This window comes from Borostomias antarcticus (assembly GCF_949987555.1).
Source record: "Borostomias antarcticus genome assembly, chromosome: 13".
Classification (NCBI taxonomy): Eukaryota; Metazoa; Chordata; class Actinopteri; order Stomiiformes; family Stomiidae; genus Borostomias; species Borostomias antarcticus.
The window spans coordinates 6,558,069-6,584,088 of NC_140246.1; the positions used below are offsets into that span (position 1 = coordinate 6,558,069).

At 47.8% G+C, this 26,020-nt stretch overlaps 2 protein-coding genes across 2 annotated transcripts in view; one reads left to right on the forward strand and one right to left on the reverse strand.

Moving 5' to 3' along the window:
- Positions 1–21,194, forward strand: part of efcab6 (EF-hand calcium binding domain 6) — a gene marked incomplete at both ends in the record, with an annotated part of 29,379 nt that extends 8,185 nt beyond the window's left edge. Inside the window, 24 exons of the mRNA XM_084447725.1 lie at positions 3,073–3,329; positions 4,000–4,118; positions 5,991–6,055; positions 6,702–6,850; positions 7,728–7,829; positions 8,442–8,532; positions 10,356–10,661; positions 11,039–11,199; positions 11,573–11,731; positions 12,332–12,554; positions 12,999–13,113; positions 13,899–14,026; positions 14,347–14,576; positions 14,769–14,787; positions 15,265–15,383; positions 15,473–15,637; positions 16,422–16,577; positions 16,761–16,968; positions 18,005–18,177; positions 18,394–18,550; positions 19,250–19,670; positions 19,790–19,977; positions 20,836–20,985; positions 21,072–21,194. Coding sequence (XP_084303851.1) covers positions 3,073–3,329; positions 4,000–4,118; positions 5,991–6,055; positions 6,702–6,850; positions 7,728–7,829; positions 8,442–8,532; positions 10,356–10,661; positions 11,039–11,199; positions 11,573–11,731; positions 12,332–12,554; positions 12,999–13,113; positions 13,899–14,026; positions 14,347–14,576; positions 14,769–14,787; positions 15,265–15,383; positions 15,473–15,637; positions 16,422–16,577; positions 16,761–16,968; positions 18,005–18,177; positions 18,394–18,550; positions 19,250–19,670; positions 19,790–19,977; positions 20,836–20,985; positions 21,072–21,194 — 3,984 coding nt within the window. The remainder of the gene's footprint in view (positions 1–3,072; positions 3,330–3,999; positions 4,119–5,990; positions 6,056–6,701; positions 6,851–7,727; positions 7,830–8,441; positions 8,533–10,355; positions 10,662–11,038; positions 11,200–11,572; positions 11,732–12,331; positions 12,555–12,998; positions 13,114–13,898; positions 14,027–14,346; positions 14,577–14,768; positions 14,788–15,264; positions 15,384–15,472; positions 15,638–16,421; positions 16,578–16,760; positions 16,969–18,004; positions 18,178–18,393; positions 18,551–19,249; positions 19,671–19,789; positions 19,978–20,835; positions 20,986–21,071) is intronic.
- Positions 21,195–25,578: 4,384 nt separating this feature from the next.
- Positions 25,579–26,020, reverse strand: part of mpped1 (metallophosphoesterase domain containing 1) — a gene marked incomplete at its 3' end in the record, with an annotated part of 127,918 nt that continues 127,476 nt past the window's right edge. The window contains exon 7 of the mRNA XM_084447939.1: positions 25,579–25,697. Within this exon, the coding sequence (XP_084304065.1) occupies positions 25,579–25,697 (119 nt within the window). The remainder of the gene's footprint in view (positions 25,698–26,020) is intronic.

A 26,020-nucleotide genomic window follows, 5' to 3' on the forward strand; every position in this document is an offset into this window, starting at 1 on the left:
CACACACACACAAGTAGACACAAACACACTCACACAGAACTGTGCTCAGTAGACCAGAGACGTACAAACAGGGGGAACCAGGAAGGAGCAAGGAAAAACACACACACCACAAACATGTCATATTGTTATCAATAGCATCGAACATTTCCTGCGTCAAGGTACACCGGAACGCGATCGTGGCAAGCGCACACGCACGTACGCACGCACTCACGCACTCGGCTGCTGGATTAGCTAACAGCCCGGTAAACAACAACAATAGAGCTTTCATTAATTAACGACTGCGGGGCGGGCGCGGACCGCTAAGACACTCGCAGGGTGGCGCGCCGCCAGGCCCCCAGCCATGCCAACCGGAGCACAGCTGCCTAATGGAGAGCTGGCGTTATGAGAGAGAGGGTGTGAAATGGAGGGATGAGAGCGAGAGAGGGAAGGAGAGAGAGGGAGGGGATGAGAGGAGGAGGAAAGGGGGATCGGGATGGAGGGATAGAGGAGAGATAAAGGTATTCTTAAAGGAGGAAACAAAGACAGATAAAAGGAAATTGGTGTGTGTGTGTGTGTGTGCGCGCGTGTGCATGCGTGTGTGTGCGTGCAGAGCGAGTGCTGGAGATGGAGATGAGATGGAAATAGCAGAGATTGGCTGATATCCCTCTGTCTCTCCTCATTAATGCACTAAGATCTCCTCTCTGTCTCCTCTGTGAATTTAACACATTTCTAATTAGCTGAATCCTCTGAGTTGAGGAGGGGGAAGGGGGGTAATATTTATATCTGTCTTTAATACATTCTCTGTCATTTGATCTTTTTTATAAATGGGCCATGATGGTGCAACGGTTCCTTCCTCTCCCTCGACTCTGGCAGAGAGAGATCTGGTTTAAAAGCCGGGGCAATTGTTGGAGCTTGTTTGTTGAAGTTGTTAGACATTACAAAGATTGCTAGACAAGACATTAGGTGGTTCAGAGTCCAAGTCCAAGCTTTAATCCGTTCACTTTGATGAGGAAACTTTGAATCGGAGTTCACTTTGATACTTAAGTTTGAAAAACAAATATTAGCCTATTGGAATTGGTTATGGAAATGGTTCCATAACTGGCAGTTGGTTTTCCAGTCAGCATTTGTTGCCGTTTTCCTCAGTGACGTTAGTCAATGTGAGTGTGAACCGTACAATGGGAGGCCTTCCCTCTCGTCTTTCACGCAGAGATCTGGCAGCACTTCTAATCAGCGAGCAATTAGAAGGAGAGTTCTTAGGGCGACAGAAGACTCTGATTACCCAAGAGTCAATGGGGGTATATTTAGAATCCGCTCCTGTTCCTCCACCGTTGCCGCGGCGCCCCGGAGCAACGAGCTGATGCGCGGCGGAAAGACCGTACGAGGACGTGATCGCACGAGGTCTCCTGAGGACACGCCCCCGTAACTACCTTCCCAAACAGCCCTGATAACCTAGAGCTAGCCTCGCGCCACCAGAGTGCCTGGTTTCTATTCGCTTGGTATCCTGTCACACAAATGCCGCATCGAGCAGCCAGTCTCGCCTGTCGCTACGAATTATAATTAAACATGGACAAACCAAAAGAAATAGGCTATTCCAGACGAAGTTCTTGCCGCATCGCATTGTAGGTTTGTGGGTAGGCCTGTTCTTGGACAGTGGGATCACTATCCACTTAGGCTGGAAACCACAACTGCAAAGCAAATAGGCCCCAGGCTAACCTACAACTAGTCTGGAATCAAGCAATACAAAACATCAGTCTGGGGCCTTTCTCGTTCGGTGTTGTTTCGCCGGTCTAGAGCGGAAGCGCGATGATGCATCGCATAATCATCCGGTCTGGACCGGAAGAAGAACAGTTGTTGTAATGTTTTTACTGTAGGCTGCACATGGTGAAGTTTCGAGTAGATAATTTCGCGGTGGCATCACCAGGCATAACACCGACGAAAATTGTAAAAGAAGATGCGAGGAGAACTACTGGGTAAGGAAAAATAAAGCAAGCGGATGTTGGAGGCGGGCTCTACAGGCTCGAACCGGATGACGGGGCGGGTTTAAGGCAGTGGAGTAAATAGATACCAGGCTCTTCTCCCCGAGGAGAGACTGGTGACGCGAGGCTAACCTACAACTAGTCTGGAATCGAGCACTACAAAACATTGGCAGGGGGGCGGAGCCAGCGCATTAGCCTACCTTTCAAATCCAGCTGCATTTGAACATTATTTCATGGGGAGAGTATAGTTGGGACTAAATGAAAAAATAATTGAGGTAATACACTCTGCCATTTGTGTAATAAGAACCTGTGGGCAGCTGTGGGTCAGTAGGTTGAGCAGGTCATCCAATGATCATAGGGTCGGCTGTTCGAATCCCGGCTCCTGTCCACATGTTCCCAATGAACAGGCTAGCACCTTGCATGGCAGCTGCTGCAGTCATTGTGCAGGACTCGATAGCGATACAATAACTGGAAATCTGCTGTCAGTGACCAATCAGACTAGTAGGATCAGACACCAAATCAGCCTCTCTGCACAGCCCACTATCTGTGTGGGCCAATCGGCAGATACAGTAGGATTGATAGAAGCTGTCTATGTTTCCATTGATCTCACTCAGCCAGCCTATAGCCTGTTCATCTAGCAGTTGGCGCACAAGGGAAGAGTGGAATTGATGGTCACCTGCTGCAACGGAGCTGGAAGTAGGCTACTGTAGGTAAAGACAGGATAGTATGTATGACCTTGAAGAACTTGACAACTCCTATGAAATCAAATCACAGCATTGCCCTTTCTGTGAAATTGAATTCCCTGTCGGCTACTGAAAAGGCTGACATCTGAAGCTAATGTTGGAATTATAATTATATAAACATTGTCTTACAGTATAGCAGGTTATTTGATCTTACAACTTACAGTTGATAATTGATAATGTAAATGGAATGTTTAAAACCCTCATCATATTCTACAGTCTTGATAGGCCCGTTTAAATACTTTACCAAAAACCCCTCCAATCACATTCACTCTACCCTCAAACACCTACAGTACTTCATCTGTCTGAATTACCCCTCCTCCCCCACTCCAGAAAACATTCCTCCCCTCGTTCCCTCCTCTCTCTCTGGGGAATAGACAGGGAAGTCAGAGATCAAGGCGGAGGCTGCAGCAACACTAGTTTGTGGAGATGAAAGGAGGCTCCGGCAGACGGGGGTTCAGAACTCGTCTTTCACGGCTTTCATGAAATCTCCGCAGATCGGCAGCAACCTGAAGAACGTGACGAGGGCGTTCCGGCTGTTTGACTACAACAGAGACGGACTGATCCAGCAGCATGAGTTCCACAGGGTCCTGGACAACTACTGTTTCCCCCTCACTCAGAAAGAGTTCCAGAGGTTGGCGCGCGCATACATACACACACACGCCTGCACACACACGCGCACACACACCAGTACACATACACATACACACACACACACACACACACACACGCACGCACATACACGCACACACACACACACACACACACACACACACACACACACACACACACACACACACACACACACACACACACACACACACACACCTAACATTAATGGTATTCCTCATGGTGTAATCTTCTGGATAGGATATGATAGCTTTTGTTAACTTACTGGTCAGCCTTTGTCTCACATTGTGAGTGAGCTAATTGACTTTTAAAACTTCGGGCCCTGCAGTCAAATCCACTCCAGAAAAGCTACGTTTTGTGATGCGTCTCTAGAGGATTCTGTGTGACAGGTTAATTTCCAATGGCTTTAATTGGTTTCACTGCAGGGACCCTCTCTCTCTCTCTCTCTCTCTCTCTCTCTCTCTCTCTTTCTCTCATACACACAGGATTATATTTTCATATTTTTAGCTCTGATAAACCGAAAGTACGACTTTGGGCGCCCCCCCCCCTCCCCCAACTACCATATCTCCCCAGCTTTTAGGTGTGATTACCTCAGCTTCCCGGGGCTTATCTTCCTTTTTGAAACCAAACGACGAGTTGATCCCCTAACCCCATCTCACGCTTGTTCTCTGCAGACTATGGAGCCAGTGCAGCCCCAACAACACGGGAATTGTGTCCTACAAGGTCTTCCTGGAGAAGCTGGGCTTCCGCTCCGACAAGCACCAGACGTTTGTCCCTGACTCCACCAAGATAGGTACAGCCAGGGGAGCCATAAGCGGGGGGAGTTAGGATGATTCCAAGGGCCCTACACTGACAGAGGCCCCCATATAATAATAATAACAATAATAATAATAATAATAAATAGTATTGTTGTTGTTATTATTAATAGTATTGTTATTATTATTATTATTATTATTAATAATAATATTATTATTATTATTATTATTAGTATAAGTAGTAGTATAAGAAGTCGTAGTAGTCATAGTAGTTGTAGTAGTAGTAGTAGTTGTAGTAGTATATTTAATAACAGGACCAAGCAACGAAGCTGCGTAGGCCACCATTGTGTTTGTACCTTTTCGTATTATTCTTTCTTCTGCCATGGGAGTCTATTGCAGCCCCTAGAACCGTATGGTAAAAAGTTGCGAAACTTTGCAAGCTGATCAGGCCCAGTCCCATGATTCTTGTCACCAAGACTCATGTCCACACCTTGAACCTTCTAGCGCCACCAATGTGTCAAAGCTGGAGGTGCGTTGAGGCACGCAACTTTTGACCCGTATGTACGATTTTCAAAAACAATCCTTGGCTCAAGCAGAGTTCAATGCACCCTGTGCTGTCATTTTCCGCCATATTGGATTTCCTGCCATTTTGAATTTTGTGCGAAACACTTAAAATATATCTCCTCCTAGGAATTTTCACCAATCTGCATGAATCTCGGTACGCACAATCTCTAGACCAATGTCTACAAAAGTGCTTGAGGGATTAAGAAAGACAATCAAATTCGGTGTTGAAGCCTGTCCCCTGTCAGCAATTCTCATGTCGACACCTTGAACACTCTAGTGCCACTAATGTGTCACAATTGAAGGTGCGTTCATGCTGAACAGTATGTCCGAATTTCAAAATTCAGGTGTCGTTGGATTCCTAGGATCAAGCTGAGTTCATCGCAGTCCATGAGGTCATTTCCGCCATATTGGATTGTCCGCCATATTGGATTTTACGGAAAAGTCAAAAAATATTTCACAGGCCACAATTTTCTTTGAATCTTCACCATAATTAGCACAGATGATCTTCAGACCAAGTCTCACAAAAGCTGTCAGATGGATTTCTGAATTTCCAAAACGTTCGCCCGTCACAGCCAATCGAAGTCGCCTAACAGGAAGTATGGTCTTATCTCAGTAACGTTTTGATATATCAAAACCACATTTGGCACATTCATTGGGGACGTTCCATTGTCCCCTGTCACAAAGTCTATGTCGACATCTCAAACTCTCTAGCGCCACCAACGTGTCAAAGTTGGAAGTGCGTTTATGCTGAGCTGTATGCCTGATTTTCAAAACTGCGGTAGGGATTAGAATGCGGCTATGGCGTGTTTCACTTGTTGCCTTTGATGCGCTGGTCGCGCATCCTGCTTGGCGCCCATATTGCTGCTTGCAGCTATATTTATATTTACATCAATAATAACATGAATATATTCAAATTATATTTAATAGTATTATTATTATAGTTATTATTGTTATAATCATAAAGTCTAGATTTGGGGGGCCCAATATTATATTCTTTCATAGGACCCAACATTTCTAGTGATGCCCCTGGGTACAGCAGCTACATGATTTATCACTCACACTTACACAGAGCTGCACATTGGTATGTTGCTACTGTAGCACTAGATATACCGTAGAATGACAAGTAGCCCATAACGTAACACATATCGTAACATGTCTATCACGTCAAGGTGTGAGATATAGCCGATGACATACAGCAGTGTGTGTGTGTGTGTGTGTGTGTGTGTGCGTGTGTGTGTGTGTGTGTGTGTGTGTATGTGTGTGTGTGTGTGTCACAGTGTTGGGCTGTGTTGGCACTCCTCCTGAGAGGACCAGACACAGGAACAGACCTGCATCCCACAATGCAGCTGGAGGCCCCGCCCGCATCCACGGCTTGACGGCAGAGCAGCTACAGAGTCTCTTCCTGGAAAAGGTACGGCGCAGTCGCTCCCTGATGACATCACAGGTAGACCTGTTGAAAACACCACTGAGCAGTTTAAGGACTGATTTTAATGTGACCAGATTTGTGTGTGTACGCATGTGCGTGCATATGCATGTGTGTGTGTGTGTGTGCGTGTGCACGCCCTTGTCGGTGGTTGCGTACGCGTGTGTATGTGCGTGTGTGTGTTTTGTTCATTCTGTTTATATGTCACCATCTGGCTGTGTTCCCTGCGTTATCCTCTTAGATGATATAGAGAGGGGGATTGGCTCTAAGTGGCATGCTAGCATGCACGCGCGACAGAGGGAACACTACTAATTAAAATGTTTGCCCAGAAAAATCAACTCCTGAGTTAGTGTGTTAATCATGACTAATTTGTTGGAAGGCTGCTGTGGCGAGCATCGCATGGGAGATGCTCTCCATGGCAACTGGAGTCACGTCCTGTCCTTGGTGTCCAAAACTGTTTGTATGTGTGTGTGTGTGTGTGTGTGTGTGCATTTGTCTATGAGTGAGTGAGTGTGTAAGAGAGAGAGAGAGAGAGAGAGCAAGAGAAAAATAGTAATAGTATGAATATTAACCCAGTTTATTTGTTGTCTGATTGTTTTGTGTGTGTGTGTGTGTGTGTGTGTGTGTGTGTCAGATGCGTGCGAGCTGTACCTCCGTGCGGCTGGCCCTGCAGGCCTTTGATGTCACCCAGTCCGGTCGGGTGTCACGGGAGGACCTGAGGGCCATCCTCAGCAGCTTCCTGTTTCCCATGAGCCTCCACATCTTCCAGAGGCTGACCAGCTGGTATGACACACAGCACTGACACTCCACTCTTTCATGCACACACACACACACACACACACACACACACACACACACACACACACGTGCACACAACCACACCTCCTCTCTCTCTCTCTCTCTCTCTCTCTCTCTCTCTCTGTACTACTATACTACTATAAACACATGTGACTGTACTACTACACCATCATAAACACATGTGACTGTACTACTACACTATCATAAACACATGTGACTGTACCACTACACTATCATAAACCGAAGGGACTGTACCACTACACCATCATAAACACATGTGACTGTACTACTACACCATCATAAACACATGTGACTGTACTACTACACTATCATAAACACATGTGACTGTACTACTACACTATCATAAACACATGTGACTGTACTACTACACCATCATAAACACATGTGACTGTACTACTACACTATCATAAACACATGTGACTGTACTACTACACCATCATAAACACATGTGACTGTACTACTACACTATCATAAACACATGTGACTGTACTACTACACTATCATAAACACATGTGACTGTACCACTACACTATCATAAACACATGTGACTGTACTACTACACCATCATAAACACATGTGACTGTACTACTACACTATCATTAACACATGTGACTGTACTACTACACTATCATAAACACATGTGACTGTACTACTAGACTATCATTAACACATGGGACTGTACTACTACACTATCATAAACACATGTGACTGTACCACTACACTATCATAAACACATGTGACTGTACCACTACACTATCATTAACACATGTGACTGTACTACTACACTATCATTAACACATGTGACTGTACCACTACACTATCATAAACACATGTGTTGCAGTTACGGGGTGCGAGCCACGGGGCCTGTACGATGGGAACACTTCCTGTCTCACTTCACAGGTCCGATCCGAGAGGCCGACCACACCGCGCCACAGACAGAGAGGTGAGCGTACACCTCCCCCACACCTCTCTTTATCCCTCTCTCTCTCTCTCTCTCTCTCTCTCTCTCTCTCCCTCTCCCTCTCCCTGTCCCTCTCCCTCTGCTTGTGCACCCTCATTCTCACGTTAAGCACAGAGAAGCATTTCATTAGATAGATAGATGGACAGACAGACAGACAGACAGACAGACAGACAGCCAGACAGACAGACAGACAGACAGACAGACAGACAGACAGACAGACAGACAGACAGACAGACAGACAGATAGATAGATAGATAGATAGATAGATAGATAGATAGAGTATGTGTATGCATGTGTGTGTTTCCTGTGTCACCCATTACACTACACATGTTTTGAGTTAAGTGTGTATCAGATGACTTATGACAAATAAAAAATTCTTCTTCTTCTTCTTCTTCTTCTCCTTCTTCTTCTTCTTCTTCTTCACCCCATCCATCACCCTCTATCCTTTCCCTATACATGTTTGCCTCTCCTCCTCCTCCTCCTGTCACCGTATTCATCTCTCACCTCACTCTCCCTCCATCCTCCCTCTCTCCCCTCCCTCTCCCTCTCTCCCTCTCTCCCCTCCCTCTCTCCCCTCCCCTCCCTCTCTCCCAGGTCTCCTGAGCGGCCCAGCGACGGCCAGGGTCAGCTGAGTCTGCGAGAGGTCTACCCTCTACTGCAGAAGGTCTTCCATCGCCTGGAGAGGGTAAGAGATTCAGCAGGAGCTCACAGAGGGCTGCGAGGGGTAAAGACTGCGAGGTATTAGAAAGCAGAGTGTCAGGTCTCATCTCATGACTGAGACAGAGGGTCAGGCCGGGTTCACATCAGATAAAACCGCAGAGACCAGCCTAGTTTTAGAGTGGAATTTCTTTGAACTATCAACGTAGCACATCTGAAGTGTTCAAAACGCAATACGTCAAATCTTCTTTAATCATGGGAAGACTTATGCAGAGATGGATGTTGTAAAGCCGTTGACGTAGGGGACCCCAGCAACGGGGGAACCGTGGCGGGATTCCGTCAGATGTAGAACGCGACAGGATGCCTAAACAGATCTTAAAGAGAAACGTGGTAAACCCAATGTTCATGTTTGCGTACGGCCCGGGTGTCTTTACAGATGAGCAAGATCATCATCCGCAGCTTCTGGTGTGCCGACTCTTAATGAGATGATTACATATGGCTGCTGGTTATTCGCTCACTCGGGGGCCATATGTTCCTCTGTCAACCGCCGCGCGCCTCCACGTCCATCCATCTCGCTCATTTCAAATCCGTCAGGCATCAGCTATACCGGGGAAACTTCGTGGGGAAGGCAAAACTTTTGGAGACAGAAGGATTGCATTCGCGGCCATGTCTGATGTACCGCTGCATTCGAAACAATAATCGGCGTCCAGAGTTTGAGTGTGTGTGTGTGTGTGTGAAGCCTATCCCAGATATAAATCACACATGTCTATGTGTCCCCTCCTTTTATGGCTAGGGAGAAATAAAATCATCCCCTCATCAACTGTTTTAATATCTATTCAGCTGGTATTAGATCAAACACGGGTGTCCAAACATACCGCCCGCCAATAATGAGTTCCTTCTCTTTTAGTCAGGCAGGTTTGAAGCCAGCCTCTTTTTTTTTAATCGTTTTATACAGTCTCCAAGGAGAAGGCCTGGAGCTGGAGTGACGTGCGCTGATTCACAATGGGTCTGCGTGATTCACCCAAGCTCCCAGCGTTCAAACCCAAAGCTCTTTTACACTAATAATACGATTACAGTATACCCCTACTGTTATAGTCCGAAAGGTAGAATATAACTCTGTCCACTGGCTCACAGGATATTGTTGAGTTCCGACTTGAAGTCGTTCATGTTTATTCATGCACAGAGAGAAAGACACAACGAGAGTGTGATCGGCCATTTTCTGACTAGAGACAGCACTGCCCCCCCTATATACTGTTCAGTTACACATATTAATAACAATCTGATCTGGCTCCACTTATGTAAGGCGCCAGTGAGGACGGCACTCCATTTTCACTAAAAGGTTTAAGGGTGAAAGATCTCTACTTTCTCTCTATCTACACTAGACAGGTCATAATCACCATAAACCCGTCAACAAACCGCAATTATACAACGGTTAGTTCTGGTTCTTGATTCTGATTGGCTGGAAGCTGTGTTAAAATACTTTTTAACACACACCTGGGACCGCATATCGTTCCATTTTCAGTATTAATGCGCCTCCCATTTGATCCAATGCATTGTAGGCATATAATTTTGCAACTGTTGCTTGGCAACGCTTTTGTGAGGGGAACTATTTTGCTTGGCGGAATTGAGGGAATGATGCTCTGTTTGAATAAATGTTAATATTATATATTGCTGTGTGTTTAGTGTTTACTCCGCTTCGCGTCGTGCCTAACAACGCCCCCTAGCTGTTATAAAATCACTATAACACACGGCCTCTCCTGGTTTATTGCTTAAATATAGTCTTGCTACGACTGAGGGAACTCCCCAGATTCCACCCAAAATATTCAGCGCGTACCTGGGTTCTCCTCGCAGGGCGGGGCGGGGCGGATCGCAAGGGCCGACCTGCGGCGGGCGCTGGAGGCTCCCCAGCCTTGTCTTACCGACCCCTGGGGGCCTCCGGGATCCGGCCGGAGTGAGGGGCCCCGCTCGCCCGGGCCCCACCTGAGCCCCTCCCAGGTCAGGGAGCTGCTGGTCCTGTTGGACCCGGAGCACAGCGGGGCCATCACCCAGGCCAGCCTGGAGCAGCTCCACCCCGCCAGGGTGCACTCGGACCCGGGGAGGACGGCAGGACAGGCACCCCCTACCGGAGTCTCCAGGGCAGGGACTGAGGAGACTCAGGTGTGTACAGTATGTGTGTGTGTGTGTGTGTTTGTGTGTGTGTGTTTGTGTGTGTGTGTCAAGCCCCAACATACAAGGAAACTCTTGAAGCCTTGTATATGCCTCCAATAATATAACCTCCTTGGTGTGAGTGTGTGTGTGCGTGTGTGTGTATGTGTGTGCTATGTATATATCAGGAGAAGTACGAGACACAGGAAAGGCAGTGGATTGAGAAGGCCTCCAGTGCATCTGACGCGTGGACTACAGTAATCAAACATCAAACAGAGCCGCACTGTACATTCAACATGAAAGAAGGAGTGCTATATCATTCTGTAACATCGGGTTGTGGCGGTGTGGAATACTGCGGTGTGTGTGTGTGTGTGTGTGTGTGTGTGCAGGTGCAGGGCTTGCTGAGAGATAAGCTGTGTGGTCAGATAGGTCCAGTGCTGAGGTCTCTGGGACAGTGTGACCCCCGCCAGACCGGATCTGTCCGACAGGAAGACTTGAGGAGAGTCATACTGCATTACGGACTGCCCCTCTCCCACTCACACTTCAACAAGTGAGACCCTCCTTCCCGACACACACTCGCCCCAAACACGCCTTAACACACACTTCAGCAAGTGGGACACAAATGCAAACGCTCATTTAATTTTGTGGGGCGTGGGGCAGAAAATTGGAGTTCAAACATCTGTAAGACACTTGAGACACAAGTAAGACGCTGTGCCCTAAAACACACACTTTTCCATTTGAGACACTCACTCACAGCAAATGAGGAACATCAGCATACTGTACTGTACATGACAGAGATGGCTATACAGCTTAGGGAAGTGAGTGAAACATATTTACATTTCAATGAGTTCCTATGTCCCTTCTAGTAGTGATGAGTGTGTGTGTATGTGTGTGTGTGTGTTTATCTGTGCTTCTGTCTCTAGGCTGTGTAACACTTACTCAGGCCCAGGTTCTGGTTCTGGGTCAGGCTCCAGGGCTGGCCGGGTCTGCTACAGACAGTTCCTCAGGGGCCTGGGTGTGCCAACGGGAGAGGAGACAGACAGCCCACCTGGCACCTGCCAGGACCCCAATACTGTTGAGAGGTGAGAGAGAGAGAGAGAGAGAGAGAGAGAAAGAGAGAGAGAGAGAGAGAGAATGACAGAGACAAAGAGAGAGACAGAAAGACAGAGGGAGAGATAGAGAGAGATACAGATACAGAGAGCGACGGAGAGAGAGAGTGAGGGACCTCAAAAGAGTTGACTCAGTGGACAGTTTTACGAAGTAGTTAAAAACTCACCTGTTCTGCAATTATTTTCTTTTATAATGTTTCTTGTGTACGCGCATGTGTCTTGCCTTCTGTTATTTTTATAGTTTTAATGTTGCACCTTATAACTTTATGGTTCCATACCGTATTTTATGTTTCAATATAGTACTTTATGATTCTATGCCTCTATATTGTATTTTATGTTTTTATGTTTTAACCTCTTTTACCTCTTGCTCTCATTGTACAGCAACTTGCGTTTGAAAGGTGCTTTTATAGATAAAATGTACTTACTTACTTACTTACTTACTTACCTACTTATTTACTTACTTACTTACCTTAACTCTCACTAAAAGAGAGAGAGAGAGAGAGAGCGAGAGAGACAAACTTAAAGAATACGAGTGTCACTGTTCTCAAACACAACATCCTCTGCCATCCACAGACAGGACTCACATTCCCAGAATGCCCTGGAGTCAGACAGGCCAGGGTCAGGGCCCTCCCCCCGGAGCCCAGAGGGGGCGATTCTGAGGGCCTGCGCCGTGGAGGACCTGGTCTTCAGGCGGCTCAGGGAGAGGATGGATCGCCGCCGCGTCACCATCGACGACCGCCTCCGGGCCACGGCCAGGAGTTCGGACGGGACTGTGTCTGTGACGGACCTGAAGAAGGTCAGGAGGTTGTCAGAGTTGTGATTACGACCGCACGTGTTTCACTCATTTATTTATTTAACCTTTATTTAATCCGTAGGATCCGATTCAAATTTTTTAAGGTCTTAACGTGACCTACAGTATGCTGGGTACAAATGAATGGGGTTAGCAGCGCAGTAAAAATGACAAGAATTCAATTATTCGAGAAGAATAGCTGTGTTCACATCCAGCTTGTCTTTAGGCCAGGTGAGGATAAAAAACACATTGAAATATGCGCACACTGGAGTGGAGCTCCCAGTACTTTATTCAACAATGAGCAATGTGTCAAACAGGCTGATGATGCCTGATGAAGAGCCTGGGTCGAAACATTACTCACTGTTGAATAAAATCCTGGGAGCTATAATCCACTGCGCGGATAGCAAATTGAATTACTATCATGATTATTCTTTTTTCTCTCTCTCTCAGTTATTGGACGACAGCTGGATCACGCTGGACCAGGGTCAGTTCTGCGAACTCACGACGTCGCTGGGTTTCAGAGACGGGGTGATCTCCCGCTCGGCGTTCCTCGCTAAGTACGAGGGTGAGACGAGTGTGACTGGTCCAGCTGTGTAGAGAGACCCGTCACTAACATGTGAGGGATGTCCAACACTCCAAAGACTCTTAAAAAATCAACCCCCCCCCTCCCAAGCACCCCACCCACGGGGATCAAACGCTGCCCCCTCCACCTGTGCCTCCTTTTAAACGATGTTTTTCTTAGCAGGTGAGTCATTGGAGGGATAGTGGGGATTTTAAATAGCCTCTCCATCCTCTCATTAGCAGAGAGGAGAAGGCACGTCGACAGAATCACTGCCTCTCCATCCTCTCATTAGCAGAGAGGAGAAGGCACGTCGACAGAATCACTCTCATTTCTGCCTCTTTGGGCTAATTATGTGCTTTGGAAGCAGAATCTGAGCAGCAGGGCTTCGCTGTAATTTGTATCCTCTGAAAAAAAAAGCACACACACACTGGGAAGATTAAACAAAACCAAGACCTAAAGTTAGCCTTGTTTGCAAAGTGCAAAGATTTTGTTTCCTAGATTTGGAATATAAATTGTGAGTACCTAATTACTGTAGATTAGTTGTCTAAGTAAGTAAGTAAGTTAGTCTACTGTGGTTGGCGGATGCAAGAGGTGCTTTTTTGTGGAGTAATACTAAGGATGATGAACAAAATTCTAATTTGTTGGAGTAATCATTTCACCACACAGTAACTGCGTTAGTGAAACCAGTAAACAGCCACCAATGCAATGAAAGTCCGATCAATCTCTATTAATATAAGTATAAATATATAAGTCTCAGAACGCTTTTCTCTCTCTTTTTTTCTGTTCAGAAAACATGGCCAGAGACGCGCACCAGGCGTCAGAGGGAACCGTTGGTATCGGGCGTGCTAAGCCCCGCCTCCTGACGGCGGAGGACTGTCTGAAGCTGATCAAGGACAGGATCAAGAACATCCATGGGGTGAGAGAGAGAGAGAGAGAGAGAGAGAGAGGGAAACAGAGATAGAGAGAGGAAGAGAGAGTGGGAGACAGAGAGAGAGAGGGAGACAGAGAGAGAAAGATAGAGAGACAGACAGAGAGAGAGACAGAGAGGGAGACAGAGAGAGACAGAGAGAGAGAGAGATCTGTTTCAGGATCTTTCGAGTATCATTTAACAGAAAAAGAAAAAAGCAGATGGGAGTAAGGCCTGGACCCTGAAAACATTTACATTCATACATTTAGTGATGTTTGTCACCTGATGTTTGTCACCTGATGTTTGTCACCTGATGTTTGTCCGATCAGGATGTCCTGACAGCGTTCCGTCTGATGGACAGGAACTGTGACGGCGTGGTTGACGCCCACGACTTCCGAGACCTGTACAACAGCCTGGGATTGGTTGTTAAGGAGAAGGAGTATCGGCGGTTGCTGGATCTGATAGGCCTACAGCCCGGAGCCAACCTCAACTACACCGAGTTCTACGGCATCGTTCAATCAGGCGAAACACGTAGGCCGCAGAACCAACCGGCCAATGGGTGAGCTCTGAGAGGTTGGGGGTCCCTGTGTAGGGTGTGTGAGGAGAAAGCAGGGAATCAGTGCTTTACCTTTGTGTGTGTGTGTATGTGTGTGTGTGTATGTGTGTGTGTGTGTGTGTGTGTGTTTGTATCTTCCTTACAAAACAGACCAGACCAGATTCACAATCAACTTGTATCAGATGCTTGTCACAGGTGGACTGATATGTCAAAGGTTAGTTTGGTTGTATTCACATGGATCCCATTAGATTAGATTAAACGAGATCTTCACTGCACATTAAAACACAACAAAACCTCATTTGGCAGCATCCACTCCAATTAGCCCCATGAAAAGTCATATTTAGTAAAATAGTAAAATAGTCACAATAGATAATCATGGCTGCAATAGATATTCAAGGTCACAATAAATAAACATAGTCAGAATAAATAACCAAGGATAGCTATTACATCAACAAGGATAGCTATTACATTTAATATTGCACTAGCCATTGGGGGCGGGTATGTATGTGTACTGTAAGTGTGTGGGAAGTGTTATGTATTAAGCCATTTGTCCAGCGTTCTTGGATAGAAGCTGTTCCTCAGCCTGTTAGTCTGGGGCAGCCAGGGTTCTTGGCCTGCCTGACCGGAGGGTGTTGAACATGGGTGAGAGGTCACATGGAGAATGACTCATACCCACCTCTATATACTGTAGGTGCTGTGTCACTTTGAGGACGACGGCCAGGGGCTGATCTTCAAGAAGGACTTCCGGGCTCTCCTCTTCACCTACGGCTTACCCATAAGGCCTGACGAGTTTGAGGAACTGTGGTCAAGGTATAGGAGAGTTAAAGCAACATAATATATATTTCATTACAGAGGAAAGGAAAGCCTCTTGTAGCATCGCCGAATTTGTTCCCCGGCAGGTATGACGCGGAGGGGCGCGGCCACCTCACCACCGCAGAGTTCCTGGAGAAGCTGGGGGTGGACCCGGAGGAGGCGGGGCTGAGGAAGAGCATCGCCTTCCCCACGGCGGAGCAGAATATGGTCGCACAGGGTCTCCCGGCAGGGGCTACGCTGGAGGATCTGGAGTGGGTGGAGAATTTCATCAGTACTTAAGTGTTTTCGTCAAATGCATTCATCAGTTAAAGGAATAGTTTGGTATTTATTTATTTTGGCATTATTAGCCCTTTTATAAAGTTATTTACAGTCATATTGTGGAAGCATTTAAGACCATAAAACAAACTATTGAGACAAAGAACTTTCTGTTAGAGACCTTATGTTTTATTGTCGACAAACAACAAACCAAGCCTGAGTTGCCTGCAGTCACAACTGAAGTTTCAGCGCAAAAAAACTCAAATTTTTTTTACATTTTGGAATTACATTTTCATCACTCCCTGATTGGATAAAAAAGAGTGGGGTGACACCGTTCTATTAATACATGCATGGGTGACACAGGGTTACAAAGATGAGATGACTTGGTCAGAGCATCCCAGGACAGACAGTGGTGTTTACTAACTGTCTGGCGTCCACGGCAGCCAAACACACACAAAAGACTGACGATGCGCATTTACTTTGCTGAGACATGAGCAATGAGCACTAATATCTCATGATTGCAAAGTCTGTCAAAATTATATGGACTGTTTATATGATGCTAAATAATGTGTATGTGTGTGTGTGTGTGTGCGTGAGTGTGTGTGTGCATGTGTGTATGTGTGCGTGTGTGTGTGTTCGGGGGTGTGTGTGTGTGTGCATGCGTGCGTATGTGTGTATGTGTGTGTGTGTATGTGTGTGTGTGTATGTGTGTGTGTGTGTGTGTGTGTGTGTGTGTATGTGTGTGTGTGTGTGTGTGTGTGTACGTGTCCTGCCGTCCAGGCGAGTGGTGTTGTTCCACTTCGAGGCTCTGAGCAGAGCGCTGACCTGTCTGGATAAGAAGAGAGAGGGTCTGGTGAGCCTGGAGGACCTGCGTGGTCTCCTCCAGAGATACCGCTGCTGCCTGGAGAGAGACCAGTTCACACACCTGCTCCACACGTACGGAACCAGCGCCTGAACGCTACAGTACCTCAACCTGTTGCTGATATCATATGGTGTAGTTCACACACCATCAATGATGAGAATATCATACTATACATATGATGTGGTCAACAATGCACTAGAGCTGTGTGTGTGTGTTAGTGTATCTATATTGATGGCCATTCCCCCCCATCCCGATAGGCTCAACATTCCCATTGACAGAGAGAACGGGAAGCTGGTTTATTATGACTTCCTGAAGGCGTTTTTACGGGACACAGAGAAGGGGCGCGAGTGCACCCCTGGACCTCAGAAGCGCCCCACTCAGGAGAGCCTGGACAGTCTCAGTCCAAAGAAAGCGCTGGGGAGGATGCGAGAGCTGGTCACCGCCAACGCCGACACGCTCCACAAGGTAAGATCTCTCATCCTTCTCCTTCCACTCCACTCTCCTCTCCTCCCTCCCCCTACAACTAAGACCATGAACAAGCGGCCCCTTCTTTACTTGAGCAGTTTTCTCCTGGGAATCAATACAGTAGCCACCTACTGATCCATCTACCTACCTACCTACTGATCCATCTACCTACCTACCTACTGATTTGCCTACCTACCTACCTACCTACCTACCTACCTACTGATCTACCTACTGATCTACCTAACTACCTACTGATCCATCTACCTACCTACCTACTGATCTACCTACCTACCTACCTACCTACCTACTGATCTAGTACCTACTGATCTACCTACCTTCTGATCGATCTACCTACCTACCTACTGACCTACCTACTGACCTACCTACCTACCTACTGATCTACCTACCTACCTACCTACCTACCAACCTACTGATCTACCTACCTACCTACCTACCTACATACCTACTGATCTATCTACCTACCTACCTACCTACTGATCTACCTACCTACCTACCAACCTACTGATCTACCTACCTACCTACCTACCTACCTACCTACATACCTACTGATCTATCTACCTATCTACCTACCTACTGATCTACCTACTGATCTACCTACCTACTGATCTACCTACCTACCTACCTACCTACCTACCTACCTACCTACCAAACTACCTACCTACCTATCTACCTACCTACCTACCTACGGTACCTACCTACATACCTATCTACAGTACAGTACAGTACCTAGCTACCTACAGTATCTATCTATCTATCTATCTATCTATCTACCGACCTACCTACTGTACCTACACCTACAGTACCTACCTATCTACTGTAGTAGTACGGGCTCAGTGAAAGAACAAATGAGATTGATGTAGCAGATCAAAGCCTAACAAAAGCCTGACAATGACCTTGACGTTGGAAAACAGCGCCAAATCAGCCAGGGACGCTAAGATACTGGACCCCGTGGGACACTAAGATACTGGACCCTCTCTCTCTCTCTCTCTCTCTCTCTCTCTCCGTCCCTCCCCAGGCGTTCTCTGCCTTCGACAGAGCGGGCAGCGGGACGGTCACCGCTCTGGAGTTCCGCAGGGTGCTGGATCACTTCTGCGCCCGCCTCTCCGACCCCCAGTTCAGATACGCGCTGAGCCAGCTGGAGCTGAACTGGCAGGAGGGCACGGTGTACTGGAGGGACTTCCTCCACCAGTTCCCCCTCAGACACACAGAGGTACATATGAGCCCGGCGCTGCGCCACCACAGAACAACTTCCACCCGGACAATAGTACGTTGTTGTATTTGGGAGTGAATCAAATTCATACAGCTTTGTGTTTTGTGTGTCTGTGTGTGTGTGTGTGTGTGTGGGGGGGGGGGGGGGGGGGTAATATGTGTCCCCGCCCAGCCCGCCCATTTTCTTCCAATCAGTGATGTCCTGGGGCGCATCCGGGAGGTCGTCTCCACCCACCTGTACACCATCACCAAGGCGATGGTGGATTTGGATCCCACTCACAGTGGCGCCATCTTGAAGGAGGAGTTTAGACAACTGTGTGACCACCACTTTATGAGACTCACCCGTGACCAGGTACAAAATTAAGTGAAGGGCTGTGTCTCAGTAGGCTAAAGTAGTCTCCTTTTGGGAGAATTTATAGTTAGTTAGCCTCCTCGTGGAAACAAATTTATTGATATCATGTTGTAAAAAGAATTATGTTTAGAGCAAGATGCTTTCTCAGTCATGCTCTGTCTCTGGGCTTCCAGGCAGAAAAGCTGCTACTGGCACGCTTCCATGTGCACAAATGAGATTCCAAAGGAAATTAAAGTTTTTGGTTCATTTGCCATCCAAGTTTTCACGGATTTAAATGTTTTCTTTAATTATTCTAATCAAAAACTAATTTGTATTTGTTGATAATCGTTGACTACTTGGGAAAGCCTGTCATCTGTGAAGCCAATTTGTGAGTGTATGTAAATGGCAGTAATCTTTCTCTCGTTTCACGAGTGTATGGGATTCAATATGTTTGTGTGTGTGTGTATGTGTGTGTATGTGTGTGTCTGTGTGTGTGTGTGTGTGCGTGTGTGTATGTGTTCTGTGTGTGTGTGTATGTGTGTCTGTGTGTGTCTGTGTGTGTGTGTGTGTGTGTGTGCGTGTGAGTGTGTGTATGTGTTCTGTGTGTGTGTGTGTGTGTGTGTGTGTGTGCGTGTGAGTGTGTGTATGTGTTCTGTGTGTGTGTGTGTGCGTGTGAGTGTGTGTATGTGTTCTGTGTGTGTGTATTCTGTGTCTCCCCAGTTTGAGTGTGTGTGGAATAAGATGCCTGTGAATACGCTGGGGCTGCTGGAGTACGGCGAGTTCCTGAAGAGCTTCAGCGGTGGAGAGGAGGACGTAGAGAAGACGCTGGACACAACGGAGGACGGCTGTCCCACGAAAACCACCCCGTCACCCTCCCCCCCCAGCCCCGCGGACGCCACGGCGTCGCCCCGGCGCCCGAAGACGGCGCCCGGCCCCCGCGCCTCTGAGCCGGGGGTGCCCAGGGGCGAGCGGCCCGCCTCAGTGGGGGGCTGGGGCAGAGGGAGCCCCCCGGTGGACGGCGAGGGGTCTGAGGAGGGGAAGTTGCGGGCGAACGTGCGGCGCCGTTGGAGGGAGATCCAGAGGAGGTGCAGGGAGGAGGACCCCCAGAGAGGCGGGGAGATCCACACACACCACTTCCTGGGTGGGCGACCAATCACAGGACAAGTAGAGGTGTTCCTGTCAATTTGTTGTGCCCCCCCCCCCCTCCCCCTCCTGACACGAGCCTGGCTGTGTTTGCGTACGTGTGTGTGTTTCTCACAGACATCCTCCAGGCCCTCGACATCAGCGTGACTCAAGAGGAGCTCGACCATCTGGGCACGAGGTTCGACACCAGGGGCAGCGGGAGCGTGTCATATCCTGACTTCCTGCGACACTTCCTCCTCACCCTTGAACCCCCGTCGGTCAGGCGGGCGTTCGAGCGGCCTAAGCTCCCACTTCCTGCCACGGCGGTGAGTCACCGCGTAAACTACCTGCCTGCTTAACCTTAACACCGATTGGAGCATAAGGGAGCTCACCGATTGGAGCATAAGGGAGCTCACTGATTGGAGCATAAGGGAGTTTGAGCGAGCGATTGCCGTAAGCGGAATATATCTTGCGTTGTTTCTGGAACCCCTCCCTTCTCTCGCTATATCTTTCCATCTCTCTGTCTTGATCTGTTCATTGTTGGATGTCCTGGACTCCCAGAGTAAGTGAGTTAATGTGATTTGGGTGCGGGGTGGGGGCTCTGTTCAGCATGGGGGCGATGGCGGCGGTGGGTTGCCAGACTGTGTAAACTCAGTGGGGACCTCCACCCTCAGGCTCCCTGCTATCCTGCTGCCTCCTTGACAACCGATTTTCGGCAAGTTTGGTGAGTCGCAGTGTGTTTTCTGGCACGGGGAGGTGCGTAAAAAGCTTTGAACAATGACACGTGGGTGGGCAGTTCTAGCAGAACCACCCCTCCGGGTGACTATGCTAAGCCTCACTGGAGCGTGTGGGTGAGGGCTTATCTGGCAACCCATGAGCTGCCATCTTCCAAATGGGTTTTGGATCACAATAGCCTGCATTGTCTAATAACCGAAGCAACCATCTGTGGAATAGTCAGGAGACCCCCTGAACGCCATCCGAGTGCTGAGAGGGTCCCTCAGCTCTCTTTCACACGTCGCTTTGTCTCCCAAGCCCGTGTCTAAACAAAATGGTGTTGAAACCTGAAAATATACTGAAATGAAAATGAGTGATGAAATTGGAAGTAATCTCACATGATCTCTTCTCTCTTCTGCCCACTGTTGTGGTTCCGGCGTGGTCCTGGCACTGGTTCCGCTGTGGTCCAGGAGAGTGAAGGAGTGCTCAGCAGAGAGTGTGTGGAGGCCATGCTGAGGATCTACGACCCGGTCCAGCTCTCCTGGAAACCCATGAGGAGGAACTTTGTCATGTTCGACCGCAACCACAGCAGCAAAATCTCCATCCAGGACTTCAGGAAGGTGCGCTGTTACGCACACACGCACACACACACACACACACGCACCACAAACTCAAGCCAGCCGATCCTAATCCCACGTTTGTGCAGGTGCTGAGACAGTTCAGTGTGAAGCTGAACGAAGAGGAGCTGTTCCACCTCACCTCGTTCTTCGACAGGAACACCTCTGGAAAGATCTCCTACAACGACTTCCTGCGCGCCTTCCTGCGCTAACGGCCCCCTGCTGTGCTTACAGTACCCGGGCTACGAATACTGGTGTTCCCAAACGCACTACAGTAGAATAGCGACATGATTATTACTGATTTATTACGCCATACACTGTTCTGCAACCAGGTTACTGCTATACAATCAATATTTAGATGCATACATTATATATGGAAATGTAATAGATATCCAAGATTTTTAAAGATTACATTATGGCAAATGTATAAAATCACAGTACTAAGATTTTTTTTCTGGGCTATGATTTTACCTCCCTATCTTCTCTTATATCCCTGTACCTGACAACATGTTTGATGGTGATTGTTTTCTGTTCAACGTGCTTTTGGACTGCGTATACGACCAGACGCGCGGGACAGGTTTTCGTTGGGGTCTGGTGTGCGTGAAGAGATGGGAACGACAAGGAGAGAGAAAGGACATTTGTCATTCATTCACCGGAGACAATATCGTCATACGCCAAGAACGAAGGGGGGGGGGGGGGAGACAAGAGAGAAATCATTATCTACAGGAAGACGGGGGAGAGAAGAAAATGGAAGAGGAGCGATTGTGATAGACCGTGTGTTAAAACAGAGGCAGACAGAACTAGAGAGAGAGAGAGAGAGGGATGTGTGGAGATGGAGTGATGAAAGCTATTGTATTAATAGCAATGTAAAAAAACAGCCGTGAATAAATTACCCTGGTCTCCCCAGGGATTACTAATGTAATTATTTGAACGAGGGTTCTTATTAGAATATGAAAAGGTGTGGAAGACCTGCAGAAACAAACCAGGGATTGAGCAAGAGAGAAAGAGAGAGAGAAGCCCACGTTTAAAATCTATAAATTAACTTTGGTCTTGGATCACATAATTGATATGCGAGAAAGACAGGTTTGATTGCTACAAAAGAACGAAACCCATGAAAAGTTTTCTCCCTACTTTTTTTGATTCAACAGAGAACAAAGGGAAACCCCACAGAAAGACCGTAGAATAAGGAGACATGATCCCACTGGTCACAGATAAGGTTTAATTCAATTTGTGTGAACAATCTCTCAGAAAACCAAAAGAATTGAGTTTTAAGAAAGGTAATTTACATTTTACAATTGTCTCCAAGATGAGTACTTAGTGGTATATTTCTAAAATGGTTGTCTTTTTGTTGTTTTCTTTCATGGATTATAAAATGGTATACATCATAAAATGAAAAAGGTCCCAATAGTACTGTACATCCCAAACAATGATACCAATGTATACATTACAAAGCAGATTGTCTTCAGATTAGCAGAGGTTAAAGTTCAGCATGCCCCAAGAAACAAAGCAAGAATACAAGGAGAACATTAAAGTTTTCCAAGAACACAGGACAGTATAGACAACAGCTACTGAGGCGTATTGCATTTAAGGAGAAAGGCCAGTTGTGTGAAGAGCCAGACCAGACCTAGCACAGACATTTAGCCTCGAAAAAAACAGATGAACAATAGACCCATCCTCTTTTCCTCAGTGAATAGTTTCCTTTATCCCCGTGGACGTTCCTCGAACGCTTTGCACATGCAGGTTCTCTCACACCTGCACACATACACATACTGTACACACACACACACCTGTACCCTTATCAGCAAAGCATTATTTATTTCTCTACTAATAATTGTTGCTTTTTCCTTAGTCATTTTGATGCATTCTGTTACAGAAACAGAAAGTACCTCAATATTACCAGTACACCACATGAAGACGTACCATTACCCAGAATACTAGTGAGAGTGGCGATGAGCTGAGGCCTGAGGGAACACTAAAATAGAAAAGTCAGAGAGGAGAGAGATCAAAGTGGGATGTAGTCTTGTTTGCTACTTGCTAAGTTAACCTCTCTTTGAGGACGGTATCGTGTTCAGAAGTGCTTTGAAAAGACGGGAGAAAAAAAGCACTTTTATCTCCGACGACGGTTTAAAAACATGAGAGGGTTGATAAATGCTTCTGGGGGAAGGTATGGAAGAGCGCAGGTAATATAAGCATTTACACTACTGAGAAACACACCAAACGTAAATCCACAAACCACAACTCCTGCACTGCCTCTTTTTTTACGCAATGCACACAAATATCCAACAACTTTTAAAAGCATGGCAACACCGTAAGGAAACCATGAGAAAAACTCTTTTTTTTTCTTCTTTTTTTTTTTTTTACAATAACAGGTGTTTTACACAAACAATTTTAACCTAACAAGATACAGTACAATTTATTCTCGTCTTCACCCTGCGAATAGGTCAAAGTTCATTCCCATAATCCATCTCTTCCCAGGGGTGGTAAAGAAGGTTAATGCGAAGTGGAGGGATTGACTAGGCCATTTCCACCAAAAATCCTTGAGAAGTTAACACACTTCTTGAATTTGAAGGACGCCAGCAGCCCAAATCTGGGAGCGGGGGGGAGTAGACGATCATTGATTGACTGTGCTGACTGGCATACAGGTTAATCTGTGTGTGGATTGGCTGCTTAGACAAACGCTTATTTCGGCTATTCAAGTCAATCAATCAATCAAAGCTTTATTTGTATAGCGCATTTCATACCCAGAGGCAACACAATGCACTTTACAGAGAACAATTGAGGTGGGCATACGACCCACCCTCTACATATTCCAGAGGGAAGCAAAAAAAAAAGTGTTACACATCAGATCTTCTTGGAGACTGTACTGTGTGCATTTTGAAACATGTCATAGCGTGACCACATCGGTGTTCAACAACTCTCAAAATGGCCATTCACTTTGACCGGGGGAATCGGGGCTCATCAGCCATGGATCGAGGCTTCTCGGACGTGTTTTCACCCCCGGGACGTGTGGCTCCTGCTCGGCTTGGCTCCCTGGCTGGAGAGGGTGTACAGTACCACAGAGCAGGTAATCACCCCTCTGCTCCCACTCGGGGCCCAGAGGGCCTCCAGCACCCTCCAGAACCCTGTCCATGGGGCCCTAATTCCTCCACGTCCAACACTCATCCTGGCTGACACCCCAGACCGTGACCTCAGGATAAACCTGTGAACCATGGAACGCCAGAGGACGAGAGTTCAGCTTCACAGAGCGAGGGAGGGATGGAGGGAGAGAGCAGAGGAGAGGAAAGAGAGAGGGGAAGAGAGATAAGAGGCAGTCTTTCCCTCTCTCCTCTCCTGGTTAAGAGGCTTACTGAGGGTTCTAATGAGGCCCAAGGGAGTGGTGTCAACACGTTTGACACACACACACACACACACACACACACACACACACACACACACACACAAGCACACATGTACACACACACACACACACATGCTTTGATCTCGCTTCCACACACCACACCACTGCGCCTTAGGCCCGAGTGATGGAGAGAACGAGGGATGGCAGAATGAAGAGAGAGAGGAAAGGGTGGAACAGGGAAAGAGGGGAGGATAGAAGGACATGTTGAACGTCAGTGTTCTGTCACTGAGATACCATCGCGTAGGGCGCTGGTACGCTGGGGGGCGTGTCCCTCGTTCCTTCGTAAATAAAAGACCCCCCCCCTACAAGTTTTTCAACGGCCGGATGGTCCGAACTATAGGGGGGGGGTTCAAATACGACAGACCCTTTTTAAGGGTTTTCACTGGACGGGTGGTTCAAACTCTTTTCACGCTGAGTGGTAGTTCCAGCAGGTCACTACGGAGTCACACGGCTTTATTGTCCTCTGCGAGGGTTGGGGGGGTGGGGGGGGGGTCTCTCTGGGAGAGCCGGGTTAGATTGTCAGTGCGGTAGGAGTGCAACACAGGAGCCGCCAGAGACGGCTAGAGCGTCTATGTCCCAGAGCACAGAGATCATCTGTCTCTGTGTCCACCGCTGTCTGGACTGGTCTGGTCTGGACTGGTCTGGTCTGGACTGGACTGGTCTGGTCTCGACTGGACTGGACTGGTCTGGTCTGGTCTGGACTGGTCTGGTCTGGTCTGGTCTGGACTGGACTGGACTGGTCTGGTCTGGTCTGGACTGGTCTGGTCTGGACTGGACTGGACTGGACTGGACTGGACTGGACTGGTCTGGTCTGGACTGGTCTGGACTGGACTGGTCTGGACTGGACTGGACTGGTCTGGACTGGTCTGGTCTGGACTGGACTGGTCCACTGTTGAAATAAAGGAACGGTGGCGCACACAAGAAAAATGGACAGAGACGCCAAGGGGACGGCGCCCATCCCTCTACGACACACTCCTCGCTCGGGCATGCACCAGTCGTGCCACGCGCACCACACGCACACACACACACACACGCACAAGGGATTGGCGTCCGTGGCACCCTGGAGTATGTAGAGCGCAGGGATCCGCCGCCGCCCGCCACCGGCCACCTCATCTACCCCTCCGTCCGCCGGCCTCCCGATTGGAGAGCGGCGGAGGAGGAGGAGGAGGAGGGGGGGTCTGGGGGCGGGTCTTCTCATGTCATGTGGTCCTGGGATTGGGCAGGTCGAAGACGATGGGCGGGTTCATGGGCTGGAAGTTGACGGTGCAGGCGGAGGCGTTGATGAAGGTGGTGGTGCCGTCAGTCATCATACCGTAGCCTGTGGGAGGAGAGGCGACAGCTATGACCAAGATGGCGGCTCTGCCCGAACTACCTGTGCGTATTCTCAGATATTAAGTATTCTGTCCAAGCGCAATGTACAGTATGTTTTATTAAATATCCTGTTCAAACTCTGTAGGATCACGGAAGGAACGGTTCAGAACTTCTCTGACTCTTTTCCTCTGAGTCTATTTCCATGATAGCGCTCAGATTCATCTGTAGGGTTAAATCCAGCCTGGCAGTCCCTGTGTGAATCTGATCTAGTTACTAATCTGGTCCTCTTCTGACAGGGCTCCAGGGGCCCCGGGTGACCTGCTAACCCTG